Source organism: Nerophis ophidion, linkage group LG09, assembly GCF_033978795.1.
Source record: "Nerophis ophidion isolate RoL-2023_Sa linkage group LG09, RoL_Noph_v1.0, whole genome shotgun sequence".
Lineage (NCBI taxonomy): Eukaryota > Metazoa > Chordata > Actinopteri > Syngnathiformes > Syngnathidae > Nerophis > Nerophis ophidion.
In genome coordinates, this window is record NC_084619.1 from 6,626,094 (window position 1) to 6,653,129 (window position 27,036).

The 27,036-nt window shown below is 43.3% G+C and overlaps 2 protein-coding genes across 4 annotated transcripts in view; one reads left to right on the plus strand and one right to left on the minus strand.

Moving 5' to 3' along the window:
• LOC133558959 (prominin-1-A-like) overlaps positions 1-27,036 on the plus strand; it is a 95,720-nt gene that overhangs the window by 60,285 nt on the left and 8,399 nt on the right. For 2 of the 3 annotated variants that reach the window (XM_061910168.1, XM_061910170.1), the window contains exons 17-24: positions 2,820-2,897; positions 2,986-3,075; positions 3,156-3,209; positions 3,282-3,362; positions 9,600-9,668; positions 9,749-9,838; positions 16,679-16,794; positions 21,375-25,638. In XM_061910168.1, the coding sequence (XP_061766152.1) occupies positions 2,820-2,897; positions 2,986-3,075; positions 3,156-3,209; positions 3,282-3,362; positions 9,600-9,668; positions 9,749-9,838; positions 16,679-16,794; positions 21,375-21,702 (906 nt within the window). In that variant the 3' untranslated portion in view covers positions 21,703-25,638. Of the gene's footprint in view, positions 1-2,819; positions 2,898-2,985; positions 3,076-3,155; positions 3,210-3,281; positions 3,363-9,599; positions 9,669-9,748; positions 9,839-16,678; positions 16,795-21,374; positions 25,639-27,036 lie in introns of those variants that run through there. The other variant, XM_061910169.1, reaches the window with a different exon arrangement.
• The window catches only part of LOC133558961 (BLOC-2 complex member HPS6), a 39,990-nt gene continuing 19,665 nt past the window's right edge, over positions 6,712-27,036 (minus strand). Inside the window, 1 exon segment of the mRNA XM_061910171.1 lies at positions 6,712-9,835. The gene's annotated coding sequence lies outside the window, so the exon portion shown is untranslated.

Below are 27,036 nucleotides of genomic sequence, written 5' to 3' on the forward strand. Positions count from 1 at the left end.
TACATATTATATATACAGTATATAGTATTTACTGATATATAGGGGACGGCGTGGCGCAGTGGCAGAGAGGCCGTGCGCCACCCGAGGGTCCCTGGTTCAAATCCCACCTAGTACCAACCTCGTCACGTCCGTTGTGTCCTGAGCAAGACACTTCACCCTTGCTCCTGATGGGTGCTGGTTGGCGCCTTGCATGGCAGCTCCCTCCATCAGTGTGTGAATGTGTGTGTGAATGGGTAAATGTGGAAGTAGTGTCAAAGCGCTTTGAGTACCTTGAAGGTAGAAAAGCGCTATACAAGTACAACCCATTTATTTATTTATTAATGGGGGTACTTGAAGGTATGCCAAGGGGTACGTGAGATTTTTTTTAAATATTCTAAAAATAGCAACAATTCAAAAATCCTTTATAAATATATTTATTGAATAAAACTTCAACAAAATATGAATGTAAGTTCATAAACTGTGAAAAGAAATACAACAATGCAATATTCAGTGTTGACAGCTAGATTTTTTGTGGACATGTTCCATAAATATTGATGTTAAAGATGTATTTTTTGTGAAGAAATGTTCAGAATTAAGTTGATGGATCTCTATTACAATCCCCAAAGAGGGCACTTTAAGTTGATGATTACTTCTATGTGTAGAAATCTTTATTTATAATTAAATCACTTGTTGATTTTTCAACAAGTTTTTAGTTATTTTTATATCTTTTTTCCCAAATAGTTCAAAAAAGACCACTACAAATGAGCAATATTTTGCACTTTTATACAATGTAATAAATCAGAAACTGATGACATAGTGCTGTATTTTACTCATTCATCTCTTTTTTCAACCCAAAATGCTTTGCTCTGATTAGGGGGTACTTGAATGAAAAAAATGTTCACTGAAAAAAGGTTGAGAACCCCTGCACTAAACTATGTACTGTACTTAAGTCGAGGGCCAAAACAAATAGGGACGGCGTGGCGCAGTGGGAGAGTGGCCGTGCGCAACCCGAGGGTCCCTGGTTCAAATCCCACCTAGTACCAACCTCGTCACGTCCGTCGTGTCCTGAGCAAGACACTTCACCCTTGCTCCTGATGGGTGCTGGTTGGCGCCTTGCATGGCAGCTCCCTCCATCAGTGTGTGAATGTGTGTGTGAATGTGGAAGTAGTGTCAAAGCGCTTTGAGTACCTTGAAGGTAGAAAAGCGCTATACAAGTACAACCCATTTATCATTTATTAATGGGGGTACTTGAAGGTATGCCAAGGGGTACGTGAGATTTTTTTTTAAATATTCTAAAAATAGCAACAATTCAAAAATCCTTTATAAATATATTTATTGAATAATACTTCAACTAAATATGAATGTAAGTTCATAAACTGTGAAAAGAAATGCAACAATGCAATATTCAGTGTTGACAGCTAGATTTTTTGTGGACATGTTCCATAAATATTGATGTTAAAGATGTATTTTTTGTGAAGAAATGTTCAGAATTAAGTTGATGGATCTCTATTACAATCCCCAAAGAGGGCACTTTAAGTTGATGCTTCCTTCTATGTGTAGAAATCTTTATTTATAATTAAATCACTTGTTGATTTTTCAACAAGTTTTTAGTTATTTTTATATCTTTTTTCCCAAATAGTTAAAAAAAGACCACTACAAATGAGCAATATTTTGCACTGTTATACAATTTAATAAATCAGAAACTGATGACATTGTGCTGTATTTTACTTCTTTATCTCTTTTTTTCAACCCAAAATGCTTTGCTCTGATTAGGGGGTACTTGAATGAAAAAAATGTTCACTGAAAAAAGGTTGAGAACCCCTGCACTAAACTATGTACTGTACTCAAGTCGAGGGCCAAAACAAATAGGGACGGCGTGGCGCAGTGGGAGAGTGGCCGTGCGCAACCCGAGGGTCCCTGGTTCAAATCCCACCTAGTACCAACATCGTCACGTCCGTCGTGTCCTGAGCAAGACACTTCACCCTTGCTCCTGATGGTTGCTGGTTGGCACCTTGCATGGCAGCTCCCTCCATCAGTGTGTGAATGTGTGTGTGAATGGGTAAATGTGGAAGTAGTGTCAAAGCGCTTTGAGTACCTTGAAGGTAGAAAAGCGCTATACAAGTACAACCCATTTATTTATTTATTAATGGGGGTACTTGAAGGTATGCCAAGGGGTACGTGAGATTTTTTTTTAAATATTCTAAAAATAGCAACAATTCAAAAATCCTTTATAAATATATTTATTGACTAATACTTCAACTAAATATGAATGTAAGTTCATAAACTGTGAAAAGAAATGCAACAATGCAATATTCAGTGTTGACAGCTAGATTTTTTTGTGGACATGTTCCATAAATATTGATGTTAAAGATGTATTTTTTGTGAAGAAATGTTCAGAATTAAGTTGATGGATCTCTATTACAATCCCCAAAGAGGGCACTTTAAGTTGATGCTTCCTTCTATGTGTAGAAATCTTTATTTATAATTAAATAACTTGTTTATTTTTCAACAAGTTTTTATTTATTTTTATATCTTTTTTCCCAAATAGTTCAAAAAAGACCACTACAAATGAGCAATATTTTGCACTGTTATACAATGTAATAAATCAGAAACTGATGACATAGTGCTGTATTTTACTTCTTCATCTCTTTTTTCAACCCAAAATGCTTTGCTCTGATTAGGGGGTACTTGAATGAAAAAAATGTTCACTGAAAAAAGGTTGAGAACCCCTGCACTAAACTATGTACTGTACTTAAGTCGAGGGCCACAACAAATTGGCTAACGAGCCACAAGTCTGTGACCACTGCTCTGATGTCTACATTAAATAACATGTTGTTTAGATGAGTGACGTCATGGGCACCCTGAGCAACCAACTGGCAAGCACAGCTGATTTAATTGATGCACTGACTCCTTATCAAGTGAGTCAAAAAAAAAACACTTGCAGTAGATCAATTGTCTTGATTGAAATGATGCCTTTTATACATATAATCATCCACTGTTTTCAAGGGCCCAGAAATAAAAAGCCAGCTCCAGAACCACGCCAAAGTGCTGAGGGGGATTCAGAGCAGAATTGAGAACATCATCATCCCACAAATAGTGCGACTCCTATCTTTCAGAACTACATGCTCCATGTTGCTTCAGGACATAAGCGTGTTCTTATTTTTTTTGCCTTTCAGAACGAAGCAAAGTCTGCTGCGAGAGCCCTAAAATCCAGTGTAAAGAAAGTCAAGGTGAGCGCACTGAACAGCAGATTCTGACTAAATGTGTGTACTGAATGCTTCTTGTTGTTGTTCTACTTCCAGGCTGAAGCAAAGGTTTTGGATACTGAACTGCAAACTGTCCCAACTACTCTCAGTACAAAAATGGTAGCTGTCATTAAGGAAGTGAGTGTTTGCTGGCACAAGTCACATGATCCTCTTCATTGCCTCAGGTTTGGAATTCGTATGAGATTCTTCGTGAAACTAAGAGTTATTACCTGGAATGTTGCGATTCCGCACGACATGACTCATCCCCGAAGGTTGAATTTCCTATAACACCAATCACTGAGCCACAAGCTAATTGCACTAATGTACAAAACCCAAAACCAGTGAAGTTGGCATGCTGTGTAAATCGTAAATAAGTAAATTATATTTATTTTTTATAGTGAATTATATTTATATAGCGCCTTTAGAAGCACTAGCATTCCGGAGGAGTTACACCGTGTTTAGAGACCAGTTTCAAGCATTCATAACACAAAATGTGGATCGTTTATTTCATTTTAAAGATGTTAGGTAATGGAAAATGTGATTTTCTACCTGGAAAAAAAGTGTAGTGAAATGAATTATATTTATATAGCGCTTTTTCTCTAGTGACTCAAAGCGCTTTACATAGTGAAACCCAATATCTAAGTTACATTCAAACCAGTGTGGGTGGCACTGGGAGCAGGTGGGTAAAGTGTCTTGCCCAAGGACACAACGGCAGTGACTAGGATGGCGGAAGCGGGAATCGAACCTGCAACCCTCAAGTTGCTGGCACGGCCACTCTACCAACCGAGCTATACCGAATAAAATGATTTGCAAATACTTTTAAACCTCTATTCAATTGAATGTACTGCAAAGACAATATATTTAATGTTTGAACTGAGAAACTTACTTTTTTTTTGCAAATATTAATTAACTTAGAATTTAATTGCAGCAAAACATTGCAGAAAAGTTGTCACCACTGTGTTATTGGGCTTTACTTTTAACAATAATCAGTAAACATTTGGGAACTGAGGCGACCATTTTTTTAAAGCTTATCAGGTGGCATTTTTTCCCATTCTTGCTTGATGTACAGCTTAAGTTGTTCAACAGTCCGGGGTCTCCGTTGTGGTATTTTACGTTTCATAATGCGCCACACATTTTTAATGGGACACAAATCTGGACTACAGGCAGGCCAGTCTAGTACCCGCACTCTTTTACTATGAAGCCATGCTGTTGTAACACTTGGCTGAAATAAGCAGGGGCGTTCATGGCAACATATGTGGCTCCAAAAGCTGAATGTACCTTTCAGCATTATTGGTGCCTTCACAGATGTGTAAGTTACCAATGCCTTGGGCACTAATACACCCCATTTGAACTTTGCGCCTATAACAGTCCGGATGGTTCTTTTCCTCTTTGTTCCGGAGGACACAACGTCCACAGTTTCCAAAAACAATTTGAAATGTGGACTCGTCAGACCACAGAAAACTTTTCCACTTTGCATCAGTCCATCTTAGATGACCTCGGGCCCAGCGTAGCCAGCGGCTTTTCTGGGTGTTGTTGATAAATGGCTTTGGCTTTGCATAGTACAGTTTTAACTTGTAGTGACGAACTGTAGTTACTCATAGTGGTTTTCTCAAGTGTTCCTGAGCCCATGTGGTGATATCTTTTACAAACCGATGTCCCTTTTTGATGCAGTACCACCTGAGGGATCGAAGGTCACGGGTATTCACTGCCGGTTTTCAGCCCTGCTGCTTACGTGCAGTGATTTCTCACGATTCTCTGAACCTTTTGATGATATTACAGACCATAGATGGTGAAATCCCTAAATACACTGCAATAACTTGTTGAGAAATGCTGTTCTTAGACAATTTGTCCCTCGCCCCGTCCTTGTTTGTGAATGACTGAGCATTTCATGGAAGCTGCTTTTATACCAAATCATGGCTCCCATCCGTTCCCAATTATCCTTTTCACCTGTGGGATGTTCCAAATAAGGGTTTGATGAGCACCCCTCAACTTTGTTAGTCTTTTTTGGCACTTGTGCCAGCTTTTTTGAAACATGTTGAAGGCATTCCAACATTCCAAATGAGCTGATATTTGCAAAAAAAATAACAAAGTTTTCCAGTTCGAACGTTAAGTATCTGGTCTTTGCATTCTATTCAATTGCATATAAGTTGAAAAGAATTCGCAAATCATTGTATTCTGTTTTTATTTACGATTCACACAACGTGCCTTCACGGTGGCAGAGCGGTTAGTGCGTCTGCCTCACAATACGAAGGTCCTGCAGTCCTGGGTTCAAATCCAGGCTCGGGATCTTTGTGTGTGGAGTTTGCATGTTCTCCCCGTGAATGCGTGGGTTCCCTCCGGGTACTCCGGCTTGCTCCCACTTCCAAAGACATGCACCTGGGGATAGGTTGATTGGCAACACTAAATGGTCCCTAGTGTGTGAATGTTGTCTGTCTATCTGTGTTGGCCCTGCGATGAGGTGGCGACTTGTCCAGGGTGTACCCCGCCTTCTGCCCGATTGTAGCTGAGATAGGCGTCAGCGCCCCCCGCGACCCCGAAAGGGAATAAGCGGTAGAAAATGGATGGATGGACAACGTGCCTATTTCACTGGTTTTGGGTTTTTTAGGTTGGCTTAAAGATTAGCAGTGGTTATATTATGCTTCTGTCTCTTACAATTCAGCATTTTTTACAACTTTTTTTTCACAAAATACCAACTTTGTTCTGGTAGAACTGACTACTTTCAGCTTTAATGTTGATGTTTGTCTCATCAGTGCAACTTTATTCTAACAGATTTGGAAAATATTATAAAATCTAGTTCTGTCATTTCTTTAATCAGATTAATCACACTTTTTGAATTTTGGTTAAGCATCCATCCATCCATTTCCTACCGCTTATTCCCTTTTGGGGTCGCGGGGGGCGCTGGTGCCTATCTCAGCTACAATCGGGCGGAAGGCGGGGTACACCCTGGACAAGTCGCCACCTCATCTCAGGGCCAACACAGATAGACAGACAACATTCACACACTAGGGCCAATTTAGTTAAGCATGCTATATGCAATTCATTATATTTTTTAAGGCGTTATAGCTCGGTTGGTAGAGCGGCCGTGCCTGCAACTTGAGGGTTGCAGGTTCGATCCCCACTTCCGACATCCTAGTCACTGCCGTTGTGTCCTTGGGCAAGACACTTTATCCACCTGCTCCCAGTGCCACCCACACTGGTTTAAATGTAAAAATATTGGGTTTCACTATGTAAAACACTTTGCGTCACTAGAGAAATAACGCTATATAAATATAATTCACTTCACTTTAAGCCAAAAAAAAACAACTAACGAGAACAAGCCGTGCCAGCAACTTGAGGGTTGCAGGTTCGATTCCCGCTTCCGCCATCCTAGTCACTGCCGTTGTGTCCTTGGGCAAGACACTTTACCCACCTGCTCCCAGTGCCACCCACACTGGTTTAAATGTAACTTAGATATTGGGTTTCACTATGTAAAGCGCTTTGAGTCACTACAGAAAAGCGCTATATAAATATAATTCACTAAGGTGACCATTAGTGGTTTAACAGAACATATACTTTTTTTTTTAAATGTCCATATTTTTCCACAATTACGTAATTATTTTGAATATTAGTTGCTTTTCGGCCCGAGGAATTTGTTTGGCATTCAGGCTTGTCTTTCACCACTGTCTTGTACAAAAGCAGTTCCAAAGAAGCAATTAAGAATTTACAGGCATGTTGTTATGATAGAAATTACATTCAATAAAGGCTGAAATTAACCATCCTATTTGCTATCATTAGCCAACAACACACAGAGCTAATGCATGTGCACATTTTACATACGTAATTACGTCATTACATGCCGCTTTTGTGTGTGCATGCCCTCTGGGCACGTGTACAAGATGCCAGTAAGTGACAAGCATGAACAGCAGACTAATTCCTGGGGCCGATGAGCAATATCATTTGTAATTGTGAAAAATATAGACATAAAAAAAAGCTCTTTCAAAACAGTAATGTAACAAAAGCTAGGCGCTGGTGTTCTTGTTATACAAACCCCGTTTCCATATGAGTTGGGAAATTGTGTTAGATGTAAATATAAACGGAATAAAATGATTTGCAAGTCCTTTTCAACCCATATTCAATTGGATGCACTACAAAGACAAGATGTTCAAACTCATAAACTTTATTTTTTTTTGCAAATAATAATTAACTTAGAATTTCATGGCTGCAACACGTGCCAAAGTAGTTGGGAAAGGGCATGTTCACCACTGTGTTACATCACCTTTTCTTTTAACAACACTCAATAAACGTTTGGGAACTGAGGAAACTAATTGTTGAAGCTTTGAAAGTGGAATTCCTTCCCATTCTTGTTTTATGTAGAGCTTCAGTCGTTCAACAGTCTTGTTGTCGTATTTTACGCTTCATAATGTGCCACACATTTTCGATGCGAGACACTCCCATACCATCACAGATGCTGGCTTTTGAATGTAAAGGAACTTGTCAAACTTACCTAATTTTTGGACTATAAGGCGCACTTACAATCCTTTCATTTTCTCAAATTTCGACGGTGCGCCTTATAATCCGGTGCGTCTAATGTACGAAATAATTTTGGTTGTGCTTACCAACCTCGAAGCTTTTTTATTTGGTACATCGTGAAATCATAAGTGTGACCAGTAGATGGCAGTCACACATAAGAGATAAGTGTAGATTGCAATAAGACAAGTAGTAAACACCACCAACATTTTATGTGTTCCATTACAAATATAGTTTATTACACATGGTGCTCAGAAATCTATCAAAAGGTTTTAGTACAACTTTGGTAAACTATGAAGCCGCGCCGCTTGATTAGTGGTACTGTGCTTCAACATAAGAGTATTATTATGGTGTGTATATCAGGTAAGACATATTATCTAGTATTTTGTTTCGCAATTTTGTGCAAAAGCAACTATTCTTACCTTTTGGTACCTGCTGATCTGTATTTGGGATCTGTGTAAGTCCTGAAAATTTGTGCGCCTCCGCCTTTGTAGTCCGTGAAAACTCCATAGTCGATATACTTCTTCTTTTTTTCTATCTTCTTGTTATGGGAGATTCATCCTCTGCTGTTGCCATTTCTAATATAAAGTAGTGTAAAGTTCTTACTTATATCTGTCAGTAAACTCGCCATAAGTCAATTGCTTGATTGATTGAAACTTTTATTAGTAGATTGCACAGTACAGTACATATTCCGTACAACACCCAAATAAGTTTTACAACTTATTTAATTTGGGGGCCACGTAAATCAATTCATGGTAAAGCGCTAAAACATACCGGTATAGTGAGTTTACATTATACACCTGAGGAACTTTAGTTACAGTATTAAAGAGTTTCGGTCTGACGGTTTTTCACGAAACACATTTCTAGTGTTGTTGTTGCACTGGTGAGCCACGGTTGGGGAGATGATGCTCCGTTATTGATTTAAGTAAAGTCTGAATGTCATTAACACAGTTAGCTCCATCTTTTGACACTTCTTCCACTCTCGTCCTTGCACGCTACACCGCTAGAACAAAGAGGACGGGGAGAAGAAGCTGCCAAAAGTGAACCACATAATAGGACTGCCCACACAACGGCACATCCTGAAGAAAGCAGCTTGAAGATGGATCTGTAAAACCTCATCCATACAAAATGTTGACCAAAGAACCACCATTACATGTCATGTAGACCACAAGGAAGTGTATTCAATTTAGAAAAAAAATAAAATAATATGACCCACTTTTAATGCGCCTCATAAAAAAATAGCCCTGACTAGACCCGCTCATCGGCAGTGCGCCTTATAATCCGGTGCGCCCTATGGTCCGGAAAATACGGTATGTTTTTTGCTCATCATAGTACAACTTTATTCTTGTAATTATCAACATTAAAATGGTAATTTCTTATTTTTCTTGCAATGTAACGATTCGTTACTTTTGAGAATGTATACATTGTTGTACAAAGGTGTGAATGCAAACCAGCCCATGCATTGAATTATATAAAAATATAATTAAGGGGCGGCATAACTCGGTTGGTAGAGCGGCCGTGCCGGCAACTTGAGGGTTGCAGGTTCGATTCCCGCTTCTGCCAACCTAGTCACTGCCGTTGTGTCCTTGGGCAAGACACTTTACCCGCCTGCTCCCAGTGCCACCCACACTGGTTTAAATGTAACTTAGATATTGGGTTTCACTATGTAAAGCGCTTTGAGTCACTAGAGAAAAAAGCGCTATATAAATATAATTCACTTCACTAATAATACTAAACAGAGCATGACAATGCTTTTGCTGCTTGAGGATTTACCCAGAATTCAAAAGTTGAGACATTCCACTCATTGCTCAGGATTTCCATTTTTTCAAATCAGGAATATTTGCCATTTTTCTTGTCTTTTTTTCTCAGGAGACTATAACGTTTTTGAACTGCCAGCTGAGTCCCTTCAGAGAATTTGTAAAAAAGGCCAAAACAATGGTAATAACTTTTGAATGATTATCAAACTGGATGTTGTTTTATGTTCTCGTTTGACTTTTTCCTCCCTGTGTTGTCTTCAGTTGACCGAGGAGTTGGGCCGCTGTGGGTCCATTGCTGGGGTTGTGGACTCCGTGGAGAGCATCCTGTGTGCGGACGTCACGGAGTCTCTGGTGAGGAAAGAACATCATGGAGTCAATTACCAGATTGTGGCCTCGGGTCCTGCAACTTGGACTGGAGTATTTTGATGACTTTAGACCCGACTTGAGAGTATCCTAAAAAACTTGGACGTTTCTGACTCGGGACTTGACTCGGACTCTAGTCTGATGACTTGAAAAAACTTGGGGAAGTTTGGCCTTGGACAAGTTTCTAACCAAGTACTGCATAAGAATGGACTGAAAAATAAATGTACGTATAATCGAATTGATAATGAATATGTTTTCTTAACTCAATTTAAATGCAAATGAAAATACAGTTTCACCACTTTAGACATAATTTTTGCGCTTAAGATATTTCTCTGTGACTTTCGCTCCAGACTTCTTCTGTCTGATATTCTCATTACTGCCACATGTGGGGGGGAAAGTGTATACAACTGAGTACCGCTGTGGCCCATATGGACCACAGCTGAGGAGCAGATATTTTTGAGTGCTCGCAGCTCAACAGTGGGTTCTGAGCCTGACTGCTCTAGCACTTACAGGTGGAACTCTAAAAATGTAAATATCGTGCAAAAGTTCATTAAGTGAGATACTTTAGCGGCAGTGGCTCCATGGATCTTTTTCAAAAATGTATGGAAATGGGAAAAAAATGGAGTGAAAAATATTTTTGGGTTGTAATAAGGTTTCTGTAGGACAGGGGTGTCCAAACTTTTTCCACTGAAGGCCGCACACTGAAAAATCAGAGCAAGCGGGGGCCATTTTCATCATTTTTATTTTAAAAACCAGTACAATATATGTATAAAAAATATACATTTAGGCCTCCACTCAGTTATGATCCCGGGGACCCCAAAGGGTTTTGGTCAAAAAAAAAAAAAAAAAATGTGTCATTATTCAGTATTATCATTTTTATTATTATGCAAGTTTTAAATCTGTAGATCAACATTAGAAAAAAAAATGGAAAAAACACAAAATATGCAATATTTTTACCCAATAACTTTTTTAATGTGGAATATTTGAGATTATGTAATAATTAAAGCCTTGATTTTGGATTTTGATTTATTAATATTTTTTGAGCAATGACACTTAAAAACAATTGACACTAAAATAATTGGGGATCCAAAAGTGTCCTACTTATTAAAGTGTTAAAAAATAAATTATAATTTTTTTTTTACTGTTTACTTTTAGCACAATAACCTCGAGATCAACTTCAGATATATCCGTCAATTTTAAGTGTTATTGTTGTTTATGTTTTGTTTGTTTGTTTTAGGCCCTTCTTTAAAAAAAAAAAAAAACAGCTTAGTTTTTTATATGGCAAAACACAAAATATGCAACATTTTCCCCCCAAAAAATATCTCAAAGTGGAATATTTAATGTGACGTAATCGAAGCCTTGAATAGGTCAATAAATCAAAATGACATTGATTTTGATTCATTGTTATTTTTTAAAGAAAGAAACAGCCTGCATGGCAGCTTTGCAACAATTTCTTGTTACATTTCACCTGTTTGCTCTTCATACCACTTTTTATGTTTTTAATATTTTTCAATTGCATTCTTAAAATGTGCCGTAGGGCCGCACTTTGGACAGCCCTGCTGTAGGAGGACAAACATGACACAAACCTTCCTAATTGTTAGAAAGCCCACTGTCTAATATGTTTGCGTTAATGCTTCACTCATGAGAGTATTTGGTGAGTATCGTTTGGTCCGACTAATTTCACTGCCCCTTGAACTCACCATTGTGTGGACTGTGACGGTAAAGAATTTGGGTATTATCTTCGACCCAACCCTCTCGTTTGAGTCACATATTACGAGTGTTACTAAAACGGCCAACTTTAATCATTATCCATGCGTTTGTTACGCCTCGTCTCGATTACTGTAACGTATATTTTGAGGTCTCCCCATGTCTAGCATTAAAAGATTACAGTTGGTACAAAATGCGGCTGCTAGACTTTTGACAAGAACAAGTAAGTTTGATCACATTACGCCTGTACTGGCTCACCTGCACTGGCTTCCTGTGCACTTAAGATGTGACTTTAAGGTTTTACTACTTACGTATAAAATACTACACGGTCTAGCTCCATCCTATCTTGCCGATTGTATTGTACCATATGTCCCGGCAAGAAATCTGCGCTCAAAGGACTCCGGCTTATTAGTGATTCCCAGAGCCCAAAAAAAGTCTGCGGGCTATAGAGCGTTTTCCGTTCGGGCTCCAGTACTCTGGAATGCCCTCCCGGTAACAGTTCGAGATGCCACCTCAGTAGAAGCATTTAATTCTCACCTTAAAACTAATTTGTATACTCTAGCCTTTAAATAGACTCCCTTTTTAGACCAGTTGATCTGCCGCTTCTTTTCTGCTTTGCCCCCCTCTCCTTCGTGGAGAGGGGGGCATATATTCGGTGACCACAGATAATAATAATAATAATGGATTAGATTTATATTGCGCTTTTTCTATTGTTAGATACTCAAAGCGCTCACAGAGAAGTGGGAACCCATCATTCATTCACACCTGGTGGTGGTAAGCTACATCTGTAGCTACATCTGCCCTGGGGTAGACTGACGGAAGCGTGGCTGCCAGTTTGCGCCTACGGCCCCTCCGACCACCACCAATCATTCATTCATCATTCATTCACCGGTGTGAGCGGCACCGGGGGAAAAGGGTGAAGTGTCCTGCCCAAGGACACAACGGCAGCGACTTTGATGTCAATAGGTGGGAAGCGAACCTGCAACCCTCAGGTTTCTGGCACGGCCGCTCTACCCACTACGCTATGCCGCCCCATGATGACGTGCTAGCTGTCCAAAGTCGGGACCAAGGGTGGACCACTCATCTGTGCATCAGTTTTGGACGTCTCTGCACTTCTGACCTGATCTCCTGCTGGCCCCACTATGGACTGGACTCTCACAATATTATGCTAGATCCACTCGATGTCCATTGCCCCCCTCCAAGGTTTCTCATTGTCATCCCATTGGGTTGAGTTTTTTTCTTGCCCTGATATGCGACTCCCTTTTTAGACCAGTTGATCTGCCGTTTCTTTTCTTTTTCTTCGATGTCCCACTCTCCCCTGTGGAGGGGGTCCGGTCCGATCCGATGGCCATGTACTGCTTGCCTGTGTATCGGCTAGGGACATCTCTGCGCTGCTGATCCGCCTCCGCTTGGGATGGTTTCCTGCTGGCTCCGCTGTGAACGGGACTCTCGCTGCTGTGTTGGATCCACTTTGGACTGGACTCTCGCGACTGTGTTGGATCCATTGTGGATTGAACTTTCACAGTATCATGTTAGACCCGCTCGACATCCATTGCTTTCCTCCTCTCCAAGGTTCTCATAGTCATCATTGTCACCGACGTCCCACTGGGTGTGAGTTTTCCTTGCCCTTATGTGGGCCTACCGAGGATGTCGTAGTGGTTTGTGCAGCCCTTTGAGACACTAGTGATTTAGGGCTATATAAGTAAACTTTGATTGATTGATTGATATGAGACCTGAGCTGAAGATGTTGTTGTGGCTTGTGCAGCCCTTTGAGACACTCGTGATTTAGGGCTATATAAGTCAACTTTGATTGATTGATTGTGCGCCATGTTGTTCCAGACCACTGCAAACGTTACCCAGCTTGCAAAGATTGTAATGAATCCATTAGAAGAAGACAGCTTGCCGTTTCCTTTAACTTGGACACACATATTATACCTTTGGCCACTTTAAAACAGTCATTTCCAGGAGTTATCGCACCCTCAGACAAGTTTTGCTAATGTTTTCTAATGTTGTAAAAATGTGTACGATAAATATTACATTTCAAAATTTCTGTCAACGAAGATAAGTCAGCCTGCGACATATGGTCATTTTAACTAATTAGCCACTTACATCATGTGTTGCCATCATTAGGGCGGCATGGCGTAGTGGGTAGAGCGGCCGTGCCAGAAACCTGAGGGTTGCAGGTTCGCTTCCCACCTATGGACATCAAAGTCGCTGCCGTTGTGTCCTTGGGCAGGACACTTCACCCTTTTGCCCCCGGTGCCGCTCACACCGGTGAATGAATGATGAATGAATGATTGGTGGTGGTCGGAGGGGCCGTAGGCGCAAACTGGCAGCCACGCTTCCGTCAGTCTACCCCAGGGCAGATGTAGCTTACCACCACCAGGTGTGAATGAATGATGGGTTCCCACTTCTCTGTGAGCGCTTTGAGTATCCAACAATAGAAAAACGCGATATAAATCTAATCCATTATTATTATTATTATTATAGCATCCATCCATCCATCCATCATCTTCCGCTTATCCGAGGTCGGGTCACGGGGGCAGCAGCCTAAGCAGGGAAGCCCAGACTTCCCTCTCCCCAGCCACTTCGTCCAGCTCTTCCCGGGGGATCCCGAGGCGTTCCCAGGCCAGCCGGGAGACATAGTCTTCCCAACGTGTCCTGGGTCTTCCCCGTGGCCTCCTACCGGTTGGACGTGCCCTAAACACCTCCCTAGGGAGGCCTTCGGGTGGCATCCTGACCAGATGCCCGAACCACCTCATCTGGCTCCTCTCGATGTGGAGGAGCAGCGGCTTTACTTTGAGTTCCTCCCGGATGGCAGAGCTTCTCACCCTATCTCTAAGGGAGAGCCCCAAACTCATTTCGGCCGCTTGTACCCGTGATCTTATCCTTTCGGTCATGACCCAAAGCTCATGACCATAGGTGAGGATGGGAACGTAGATCGACCGGTAAATTGAGAGCTTTGCCTTCCGGCTCAGCTCCTTCTTCACCACAACGGATCGATACAACGTCCGCATTACTGAAGACGCCGCACCGATCCGCCTGTCGATCTCACGATCCACTCTTCCCCCACTCGTGAACAAGACTCCTAGGTACTTGAACTCCTCCACTTGGGGCAGGGTCTCCTCCCCAACCCGGAGATGGCACTCCACCCTTTTCCGGGCGAGAACCATGGACTCGGACTATTATTATAGCACTTAATTAAAATTTTTTGCGGCTCCAGACCAATTACTTTTTTGTATTTGTGGTCCAATATGGCTCTCTCAACATTTAGGGTTGCCGACCCCTGCTTTAAGCATTTATTATAATTTTGATGATCATGGCTTACAGTTCCCTGTGATGAGGTGGCGACTTGTCCAGGGTGTACCCCGCCTTCCGCCCGATTGTAGCTGAGATAGGCGCCAGCGCCCCCCCGCGACCCCAAAAGGGAATAAGCGGTAGAAAATGGATGGATGGATGGATGGCTTACAGTTCTCGGAAACTCCACCTTTTATGAGACCTGAGGTTTAGGTTTTTTTTTATCAAAATGAGGAAGTCAGGATTATTGGCTACTGACATTTTGCAGTTCACATCTTTTTGAAACATGATATTGCATGAAACTGATTAAGCATGTTCCCCGAGGGCACTATTTCAAGGTTCGGTCCTTGGCCCTGCACTCTTCAGCATCTACATGCTGCCGCTAGGTGACATCCTACGCAAATACGGTGTTAGCTTTCACTGTTATGCTGATGACACCCAACTCTACATGCCCCTAAAGCTGACCAACACGCCGGATTGTAGTCAGCTGGAGGCGTGTCTTAATGAAATTAAACAATGGATGTCCGCTAACTTTTTGCAACTCAACGCCAAAAAAACGGAAATGCTGATTATCGGTCCTGCTAGACACCGACCTCTATTTAATAATACAACTCTAACATTTGACAACCAAACAATTAAACAAGGCGACACGGTAAAGAATCTGGGTATTATCTTTGACCCAACTCTCTCCTTTGAGGCACACATTAAAAGCGTTACTAAAACGGCCTTCTTTTATCTCCATAATATCGCTAAAATTCGCTCCATTCCGTCCACTAAAGACGCTGAGATCATTATCCATGCGTTTGTTACGTCTCGCCTCGACTACTGTAACGTATTATTTTCGGGTCTCCCCATGTCTAGCATTAAAAGATTACAGTTGGTACAAAATGTGGCTGCTAGACTTTTGACAAGAACAAGAAAGTTTGATCACATTACACCTGTACTGGCTCACCTGCACTGGCTTCCTGTGCACTTAAGATGTGACTTTAAGGTTTTACTACTTACGTATAAAATACTACACGGTCTAGCTCCATCCTATCTTGCCGATTGTATTGTACCATATGTCCCGGCAAGAAATCTGCGTTCAAAGGACTCCGGCTTATTAGTGATTCCCAAAGCCCAAAAAAAGTCTGCGGGCTATAGAGCGTTTTCCGTTCGGGCTCCAGTACTCTGGAATGCCCTCCCGGTAACAGTTCGAGATGCCACCTCAGTAGAAGCATTTAAGTCTCACCTTAAAACTCATTTGTATACTCTAGCCTTTAAATAGACTCCCCTTTTAGACCAGTTGATCTGCCGTTTCTTTTCTTTTTCTCCTATGTCCCACTCTCCCTTGTGGAGGGGGTCCGGTCCGATCCGGTGGCCATGTACTGCTTGCCTGTGTATCGGCTGGGGACATCTCTGCGCTGCTGATCCGCCTCCGCTTGGGATGGTTTCCTGCTGGCTCCGCTGTGAACGGGACTCTCGCTGCTGTGTTGGATCCGCTTTGGACTGGACTCTCGCGACTGTGTTGGATCCATTGTGGATTGAACTTTCACAGTATCATAATAGACCCGCTCGACATCCATTGCTTTCCTCCTCTCCAAGGTTCTCATAGTCATCATTGTCACCGACGTCCCACTGGGTGTGAGTTTTCCTTGCCCCTATGTGGGCCTACCGAGGATGTCGTAGTGGTTTGTGCAGCCCTTTGAGACACTAGTGATTTAGGGCTATATAAGTAAACATTGATTGATTGATTGATTGATTGACTTGGACTTGCAAAACACTGACTTACCTCTAAATTACTCACATTATTTTTTTCATTTTACATTACCTTTTGTCTTTCAGAATGCCTTCTGGTTCAGTCTGGGATGGTGTTTAGCCTTCTCCATCCTCGGCGTCTTTTTGGCCAGGAAACTATCAACGTACTACAAGAGAATCAACTACTCTTCTAATGTCATCAAGTAAGGACTTCACACTCTTTGATTGTGTTCCAATTATGACAGGGTTTGGAATCTTTGAATTTACGAGGGATGTCTTCGACTAAAGATTCATTAGATTTTTCCCATAGTCAAATCGACGGCATTTTTTTGTATTAGAGAACTAAACAAATGGTGATGGGTAGTGAAGTGAATTTTATTTACATAGCGCTTTTCTCAAGTGACTCAAAGCGCTTTACATAGTGACACCCAATATCTAAGTTACATTTAAACCAGTGTGGGTGGCACTGGGAGCAGGTGGGTAAAGTGTCTTGCCCAAGGACACAACGACAGTGACTAGGATGGCACAAGCGGGAATCGAACCTGCAACCCTCAAGTTGCTGGCACTGCCACTCTACCAACCGAGCTATGCCGCCCCAGTAATGTAATCTAGCATTGACAGTGCATTCGGAGAGAATTCACCGTGCTTCACTTTTTCAGCAGTTTATGTTCAATCAATCAATCAATCAATGTTTATTTATATAGCCCCAAATCACAAATGTCTCAAAGGACTGCACAAATCATTACGACTACAACATCCTCGGAAGAACCCACAAAAGGGCAAGGAAAACTCACACCCAGTGGGCAGGGAGAATTCACACCCAGTGGGACGCCAGTGACAATGCTGACTATGAGAAACCTTGGAGAGGACCTCAGATGTGGGCAACCCCCCCCTCTAGGGGACCGAAAGCAATGGATGTCGAGCGGGTCTAACATGATACTGTGAAAGTTCAATCCATAGTGGCTCCAACACAGCCGCGAGAGTTCAGTTCAAGCGGATCCAAGAGAGCAGCGAGAGTCCCGTCCACAGGAGACCATCTCAAGCGGAGGCGGATCAGCAGCGTAGAGATGTCCCCAACAGATACAGGCGAGCGGTCCATCCTGGGTCTCGACTCTGGACAGCCAGTACTTCATCCATGGTCATCGGACCGGACCCCCTCCACAAGGGAGGGGGGGACATAGGAGAAAGAAAAGAAGCGGCAGATTAACTGGTCTAAAAAGGAGGTCTATTTAAAGGCTAGAGTATACAGATGAGTTTTAAGGTGAGACTTAAATGCTTCTACTGAGGTAGCATCTCGAACTGTTACCGGGAGGGCATTCCAGAGTACTGGAGCCCGAACGGAAAACGCTCTATAGCCCGCAGACTTTTTTTGGGCTCTAGGAATCACTAATAAGCCGGAGTCTTTTGAACGCAGATTTCTTGCCGGGACATACGGTACAATACAATCGGCAAGATGTTACAGCCTTATACCAAAATGGAGTACATTTTGGTATAAGGCTGGCGCCTATCTCAGCTACAATCGGGCGGAAGGCGGGGTACACCCTGGACAAGTCGCCACCTCATCACATTTATTTAATATTTAGAATTGATAAAAAAAAAACAAAAAAACATCCATCATCAAGTCTTTCATAATGATCGTGAGCGATTGGCAAAGTTCCGAAAAAAAATTGCAATTCCCCTTTAATGTTTGGTGCAGCCGAACTGGAGCAGGAGGGGACAAAAGGGAGAAAAGACATAGAGACAACAATAACAACAACAGAACAACATCAGCAAATATTTTATATATATGTAAAAATATCATACGAAAAGTGATAGCAAAGAAGAATAATATGAACACAGAAATGACAATGAACATTATAGCACTACAGATGGAGCAATACAAATACCAATAGAAATGGCACTGTTATTAATGTATAATTACCTCTATTATCAACAATACAATTGTATCAAATGCAACAATACATATATGTAATGATAACTTGAATTACAACATAAAAGCAGATAAATGAATGGGAAGAAAGTGAAGTGAACTGCATTAACCTTGTAGATTGTTATAGTATATATACCGTATTTCCTTGAATTGCCGCAGGACATATAGTATGCGCCTGACTTGAATTACTGCCGGGTCAAACTCTCTTCCCAAAATAATTAGCGCATGCTTAGTATTACCGCCTGGTCAAACTGGTCACGTCACGAGTGACACTTCCCCTGTCATCATTTTCAAAATGGAGGAGGCTGATTTCAATACCGGTAATTTGAAATCGCATAAAGGGAAGAAGATTAAGAGCTATTCAGTAGGATTTAAGGTCCAAGCTTACATCGCACTCAAATTTTTACTGCATGCCCTTGGTAAGTGCCGGAGTGAGAAGTGGTTTTGAAACAATTAGAGCATGCTTACTTTTACCGCATGCCTTTGGTAAGCGGAGGAGTGAAAAGAGGTTTTGAATTAATTAGCGCCCCGGCGGCAATTCAAGGATATACGGTAGGTTAAGTTTTATCAGTGTGCCGTATTTGACCCAGTTTTCCCTGGGGGAATGTTCATATATGTTTGATAAAATGTGATTATATGCATGACTGTATGTACCGTATTTTTCGGAGTATAAGTCGCACCTGCCGAAAATGCATAATAAAGAAGGAAAAACACATATAAGTCACACTGGAGTATAAGTCGCATTTTTTGGGGATTTTTTTTTGAAAAAACCCAACACCAGGAGTAGACATTTGAAAGGCAATTTAAAATAAATAAAGAATAGTGAACAACAGGCTGAATAAGTGTACGTTATATGAGGCATAAATAACCAACTGAGAAGGTGCCTGCTATGTTAACCTAACATATTATGGTATCAATCAATCAATCAATCAATGTTTATTTATATAGCCCCAAATCACAAATGTCTCAAAGGACTGCACAAATCATTACGACTACAACATCCTCGGAAGAACCCAAAAAAGGGCAAGGAAAACTCACACCCAGTGGGCAGGGAGAATTCACATCCAGTGGGACGCCAGTGACAATGCTGACTATGAGAAACCTTGGAGAGGACCTCAGATGTGGGCAACCCCCCCCCTCTAGGGGACCGAAAGCAATGGATGTCGAGCGGGTCCAACATGATACTGTGAAAGTTCAATCCATAGTGGCTCCAACACAGCCGCGAGAGTTCAGTTCAAGCGGATCCAAGACGGCAGCGAGAGTCCCGTCCACAGGAGACCATCTCAAGCGGAGGCGGATCAGCAGCGTAGAGATGTCCCCAACCGATACAGGCGAGCGGTCCATCCTGGGTCCCGACGAGCGGTCCATCCTGGGTCTCGACTCTGGACAGCCAGTACTTCATCCATGTTCATCGGACCGGACCCCCTCCACAAGGGAGGGGGGGGACATAGGAGAAAGAAAAGAAGCGGCAGATCAACTGGTCTAAAAAGGAGGTCTATTTAAAGGCTAGAGTATACAGATGAGTTTTAAGGTGAGACTTAAATGCTTCTACTGAGGTAGCATCTCGAACTGTTACTGGGAGGGCATTCCAGAGTACTGGTTTCCGAACGGAAAACGCTCTATAGCCCGCAGACTTTTTTTGGGCTCTAGGAATCACTAATAAGCCGGAGTCTTTTGAACGCAGATTTCTTGCCGGGACATATGGTACAATACAATCGGCAAGATAGGATGGAGCTAGACCGTGTAGTATTTTATACGTAAGTAGTAAAACCTTAAAGTCACATCTTAAGTGCACAGGAAGCCAGTGCAGGTGAGCCAGTACAGGCGTAATGTGATCAAACTTTCTTGTTTGTCAGTAGAAGCATTTAAGTCTCACCTTAAAACTCATTTGTATACTCTAGCCTTTAAATAGACTCCCTTTTTAGACCAGTTGATCTGCTGTTTCTTTTCTTTTTCTTCTATGTCCCACTCTCCCCTGTGGAGGGGGTCCGGTCCGATCCGGTGGCCATGAACTGCTTGCCTGTGTATCGGCTGGGGACATCTCTGCGCTGCTGATCCGCCTCCGCTTGGGATGGTTTCCTGCTGGCTCCGCTGTGAACGGGACTCTCGCTGCTGTGTTGGATCCGCTTTGGACTGGACTCTCGCGACTGTGTTGGATCCATTATGGATTGAACTTTCACAGTATCATGTTAGACCCGCTCGACATCCATTGCTTTCCTCCTCTCCAAGGTTCTCATAGTCATCATTGTCACCGACGTCCCACTGGGTGTGAGTTTTCCTTGCCCTTATGTGGGCCTACTGAGGATGTCGTGGTGGTTTGTGCAGCCCTTTGAGACACTAGTGATTTAGGGCTATATAAGTAAACATTGATTGATTGATTGATTGATTGTTCTTGTCAAAAGTCTAGCAGCCGCATTTTGTACCAACTGTAATCTTTTAATGCTAGACATGGGGAGACCCGAAAATAATACGTTACAGTAATCGAGACGAGACGTAACAAACGCATGGATAATGATGGTAAGAGTCATTCAAATAACTATAACTTATAGAACATCTGTCACTCCTAATCGCTAAATCCCATGAAATCTTATACGTTTAGTCTCTTACGTGAATGAGCTAAATAATATTATTTGATATTTTACGGTAATGTGTTAATAATTTCACACATAAGTCGCTCCTGAGTATAAGTCGCACCCCCGGTCAAACTATGAAAAAAGCTGCTACATATAGTCCGAAAAATACGGTATGTATCTCGGAGCGTATATACCTATGTATGTATAATTGAATGTACATATATATGTTTATATGTATGAATAATTGTGTGTTTGTATCTACAATATATTTGTCGCCCAGTACGTACGAGAGCAAAAGTACAGCTCCAGCCCAGTCAGGTTGGCCAGAAACAGGACCCCCAGAACCGGGCCCACAGATTCGCCCGGCAGGCCAGCGGCAAGACGTAGACAGACGGACCCTGCAGAGGACGAGACTCGGGACAAGCCGGCGACAGCCAGCTCCAAAGCTAGCGAAAGATGCCCCGCCCCGCCCCGAGGGGCCCAGATATTCTCTGCAGCTGGACGGAAAGACCGTTCCACCCCACAAGCCCAACAAAGTCACTACCCCAAGAGCTAGCCGCCATGCGACACCACAGAATACCATGCAACGCACCAAAGTGACACGATAGAGGCAGGGACGAGACCCAGCAGGCCCCAACCAAGATGGGCGTCCAGAAGGGGGGCGGGACCCAGGGTCCACAGTCACGCAGTCCAGCTGCAGTAGCCTGACACTGCAACCCCAGTGAAGCAAGCAGGCCCCAGGAGCGCCCCGGAAAAATAAATAAATAACATATATACAGTATATATATACATATATATACACACATATACAGGTGCTGGTCATATTATTAGAATATCATGAAAAAGTTGATTTATTTCATTAATTCCATTTAGAAAGTCAAACTTGTAGAATGTATACATTCATTCCAAACAGACTGATACATTTCAAGTGTTTTTTTGCCAAAAAAAGAGATGATTATAGCTGACAACCAATGAAAAACCCTGAATTCAACATCTCAGAAAATTAGAATATGGTGAAAAGGTCAGATATTGAAGACACCTGGTGCCACACTCTAATTAGCTAACTAACTCAAAACACCTGGAAAAGCCTTTAAATGGTCTCTTGTTTTGATTCTGTATGACACACAATCATGGGGAAGACTGCTGACTTGACAACTGTCCAAAAGATGACCATTGATACTTTAAAGAAGGAGGGCAAGACACAAAAGGTCATTGCCAAAGAGGTTGGATGTTCCCAGAGCTCTGTGTCCAAGCACATTACTAGAGAGGCGAAGGGAAGACAAAGATGTGGTAGAAAAAAGTGTACAAGCAAGAGGGATAACCGCGCCCTGGAGAGGATTGTCAAACAAAACCCATTCACAAATGTGGGGGAGATCCACAAAGAGTGGACTGCAGCTGGAGTCAGTGCTTCAAGAACCACCACGCACCGACGTATGCAAGATATGGGCTTCAGCTGTCGCATTCCTTGTGTAAAGCCAGTCTTGAATAAGAGACAACGTCAAAAGCGTCTCGCCTGGGCTCAAGACAAAAAGGACTGGACTGCTGCTGAGTGGTCCAAAGTTATGTTTTCAGATGAAAGTAAATTTTGTATCTCCAGAGTCGGGAGGAAGACAGGAGAGGCACAGAATCCACGTTCCCTGAAGTCCAGTGTCAAATTTCCACAATGGGTAATAGTCTGGGGTGCCATGTCATCTGCTGGTGTTGGTCCACTGTGTTTCCTGAGGTCTAGGGTCAATGCAGCAGTCTACCAGGAAGTTTTAGAACACTTTATGCTGCCAATTTTATGGAGGTGAAGATTTCATTCTCCAACCTGACTTGGCACCTGCACACAGTGCCAAATCTACCAGTACCAGGTATCCTGGACCATGGTATCCCTGTTCTTGATTGGCCTGCAAACTCACCTGACCTTAACCCCATAGACTACCTATGGGGTATTGTAAAGCGGAAGATGCGAGATGCCAGACCCAACAATGCTGAAGAGCTGAAGGCTACTATTAAAGCAACCTGGGCTCTCATAACACCTGAGGAGTGCCACAGACTGGTGGACTCCATGCCACAGACTGTTGGACTCCATGCCACAGACTGGTGGACTCCATGCCACAGACTGGTGGACTCCATGCCACAGACTGGTGGACTCCATGCCACAGACTGCTGGACTCCATGCCACAGACTGGTGGACTCCATGCCACAGACTGGTGGACTCCATGCCACAGACTGGTGGACTCCATGCCACAGACTAGACTGGTGGACTCCATGCAACAGACTGGTGGACTCCATGCCACAGACTGGTGGACTCCATGCCACAGACTGGTGGACTCCATGCAACAGACTGGTGGACTCCATGCCACAGACTGGTGGACTCCATGCCACAGACTGGTGGACTCCATGCCACAGACTGGTGGACTCCATGCCACAGACTGGTGGACTCCATGCCACAGACTGGTGGACTCCATGCCACAGACTGGTGGACTCCATGCCACAGACTGCTGGACTCCATGCCACAGACTGGTGGACTCCATGCCACAGACTGGTGGACTCCATGCCACAGACTGGTGGACTCCATGCCACAGACTGGTGGACTCCATGCCACAGACTGGTGGACTCCATGCCACAGACTGGTGGACTCCATGCCACAGACTGGTGGACTCCATGCAACAGACTGGTGGACTCCATGCAACAGACTGGTGGACTCCATGCCACAGACTGGTGGACTCCATGCCACAGACTGCTGGACTCCATGCCACAGACTGCTGGACTCCATGCCACAGACTTGTGGACTCCATGCCACAGACTGCTGGACTCCATGCCACAGACTGGTGGACTCCATGCCACAGACTGGTGGACTCCATGCCACAGACTGGTGGACTCCATGCCACAGACTGGTGGACTCCATGCCACAGACTGCTGGACTCCATGCCACAGACTGCTGGACTCCATGCCACAGACTGCTGGACTCCATGCCACAGACTGCTGGAATCCATGCCACAGACTGGTGGACTCCATGCCACAGACTGCTGGACTCCATGCCACAGACTGGTGGACTCCATGCCACAGACTGGTGGACTCCATGCCACAGACTGCTGGACTCCATGCCACAGACTGGTGGACTCCATGCCACAGACTGGTGGACTCCATGCCACAGACTGCTGGACTCCATGCCACAGACTGGTGGACTCCATGCCACAGACTGGTGGACTCCATGCCACAGACTGGTGGACTCCATGCCACAGACTGGTCGACTTTATACCACGCCGTATTGCTGCAGCAATTCAGGCAAAAGGAGCTGCAACTTAAGTATTGATTGCTGTACATGCTGAAACTTTCCATGTTCATACTTTTCAGTTGGCCCACATTTCTAAAAAATATTTTTTGGTACTAGTCGGAACTTAAATTCTAATTTTCTGAGATACTGAATTTGGGATTTTCAGTAATTGTTAGTACTAATCATCAACATTTAAAGAAATAAACATTTCAAATACATCACTATGTGTGTAATGAATTGATATAATATGTAAGTTTCACGTTCTGAATATAATTACTGAAATAAATCAACTTTTTCATGATATTCTAATAATATGAACCACCTGTATGTTACATATACAGTTGTGGTCAAAAGTTTACGTACACTTGTAAAGAACATAATGTCATGGCTACAGTATCTTGACTTTCTAATAATTTATACAACTCTTATTTCTTTGTGATGACGAGTGATTGGAACACATACTTGTTTGTCACAAAAAATATTCATGAAGTTTGGTTAGTTTATGAATTTATTATGAGTCTACTGAAAATGTACCAAAACTGCTGGGTCAAAAGTATACATACAGCAATGTTAATATTTGGTTACATGTCCCTTGGCAAGTTTTACTGCAATAAGGTGCTTTTGGTAGCCATCCACAAGCTTCTGGTTGAATTTTTGACCACATTTCTTGACAGAATTGTTGGGTTTCTGCAATGGACTTGTTTCTTCAGCATTGTCCACACGTTTAAGTCAAAACTTTGGGAAGGCCATTCTGAAACCTTAATTCTAGCCTGATTTAGCATCACATTGACAAATATAAGACCTTCTGGAGGAAAGTTCTGTGGTCACATGAAACAAAAATTGAGCTGTTTGGCCACAATACCCAGCAATTATGTTTGGAGGAGAAAAAGGTGAGGCCTTTATTCCCAGGAACACAATACCTACCGTCAAGCACTGTGGTGGTAGTATTATGCTCTGGGTCTGTTTTGCTCCCAATGGAACTGGTGCTTTACAGAGAGTAAATGGGACAATGAAAAAGGAGGATTACCTCTAAATTCTTCATGACAAATTAAAATCATCAGCCCGGAGGTTGGGTCTTTGGTGCAGTTGGGTGTTCCAACAGGACAATGACCTCAAACACATGTCAAAAGTAGTAGAGGAATGGCTAAATCAGGCTAGAATTAAGGTTTTAAAACGGCCTTGCGTTTATTTTCTTTCATTTCACATTGTTGTCTGTGAAACACTTTGAATCTGCCGTGTGTATGAAAAGTGCTGTACAAATAAAGTTGCCTTGCCTTCCCAACGTCCTGACTTAAATGTGTGGACAATGCTGAAGAAACAAGTCCATGTCAGAAAACCAACAAATTTAGCTGAACTGCACCAATTTTGTCAAGAGGAGTGGTCAATAATTCAACCATCCCATCCATCTTCTTCCGCTTATCCGAGGTCGGGTCGCGGGGACAACAGCCTAAGCAGGGAAACCCAGACTTCCCTCTCCCCAGCCACTTCGTCTAGCTCTTCCCGGGGCGTTCCCAGGCCAGCCGGGAGAGATAGTCTTCCCAACGTGTCCTGGGTCTTCCCTGTGGCCTCCTACCGGTTGGACGTGCCCTAAACACCTCCCTCTGGAGGCGTTCGGGTGGCATCCTGACCAGATGCCCGAACCACCTCATCTGGCTCCTCTCGATGTGGAGGAGCAGCGGCTTTACTTTGAGTTCCTCCCGGATGGCAGAGCTTCTCACCCTATCTCTAAGGGAGAGACCCAAACTCATTTCGGCCGCTTGTACCCGTGATCTTATCCTTTCGGTCATGACCCAAAGCTCATGACCATAGGTGAGGATGGGAACGTAGATCGACCGGTAAATTGAGAGCTTTGCCTTCCGGCTCAGCTCCTTCTTCACCACAACGGATCGGTACAACGTCCGCATTACTGAAGACGCCGCACCGATCCGCCTGTCGATCTCACGATCCACTCTTCCCTCACTCGTGAACAAGACTCCTAGGTACTTGAACTCCTCCACTTGGGGAAGGGTCTCCTCCCCAACCCGGAGATGGCATTCCACCCTTTTCCGGGCGAAAACCATGGACTCGGACTTGGAGGTACTGATTCTCATTCCGGTCGCTTCACACTCGGCTGCGAACCGATCCAGTGAGAGCTGAAGATCCCGGTCAGATGAAGCCATCAGGACCACATCATCTGCAAACAGCAGAGACCTAATCCTGCGGTCACCAAACCGGAACCCCTCAACGTCTTGACTGCGCCTAGAAATTCTGTCCATAAAAGTTATGAACAGAATCGGTGACAAAGGACAGCCTTGGCGGAGTCCAACCCTCACTGGAAATGTGTCCGACTTACTGCCGGCAATGCGGACCAAGCTCTGACACTGATCATACAGGAAGCGGACCGCCACAATAAGACAGTCCGATACCCCATACTCTCTGAGCACTCCCCACAGGACTTCCCGAGGGACACGGTCGAATGCCTTCTCCAAGTCCACAAAGCACATGTAGACTGGTTGGGCAAACTCCCATGCACCCTCAAGAACCCTGCCGAGAGTATAGAGCTGGTCCACAGTTCCACGACCAGGACGAAAACCACACTGTTCCTCCTGAATCCGAGGTATCCTCCTCTCCAGTACACCTGAATAAACCTTACCGGGAATAATTCAACCAGAAGCACCTTATTGCAGTGAAACTTGCCAAG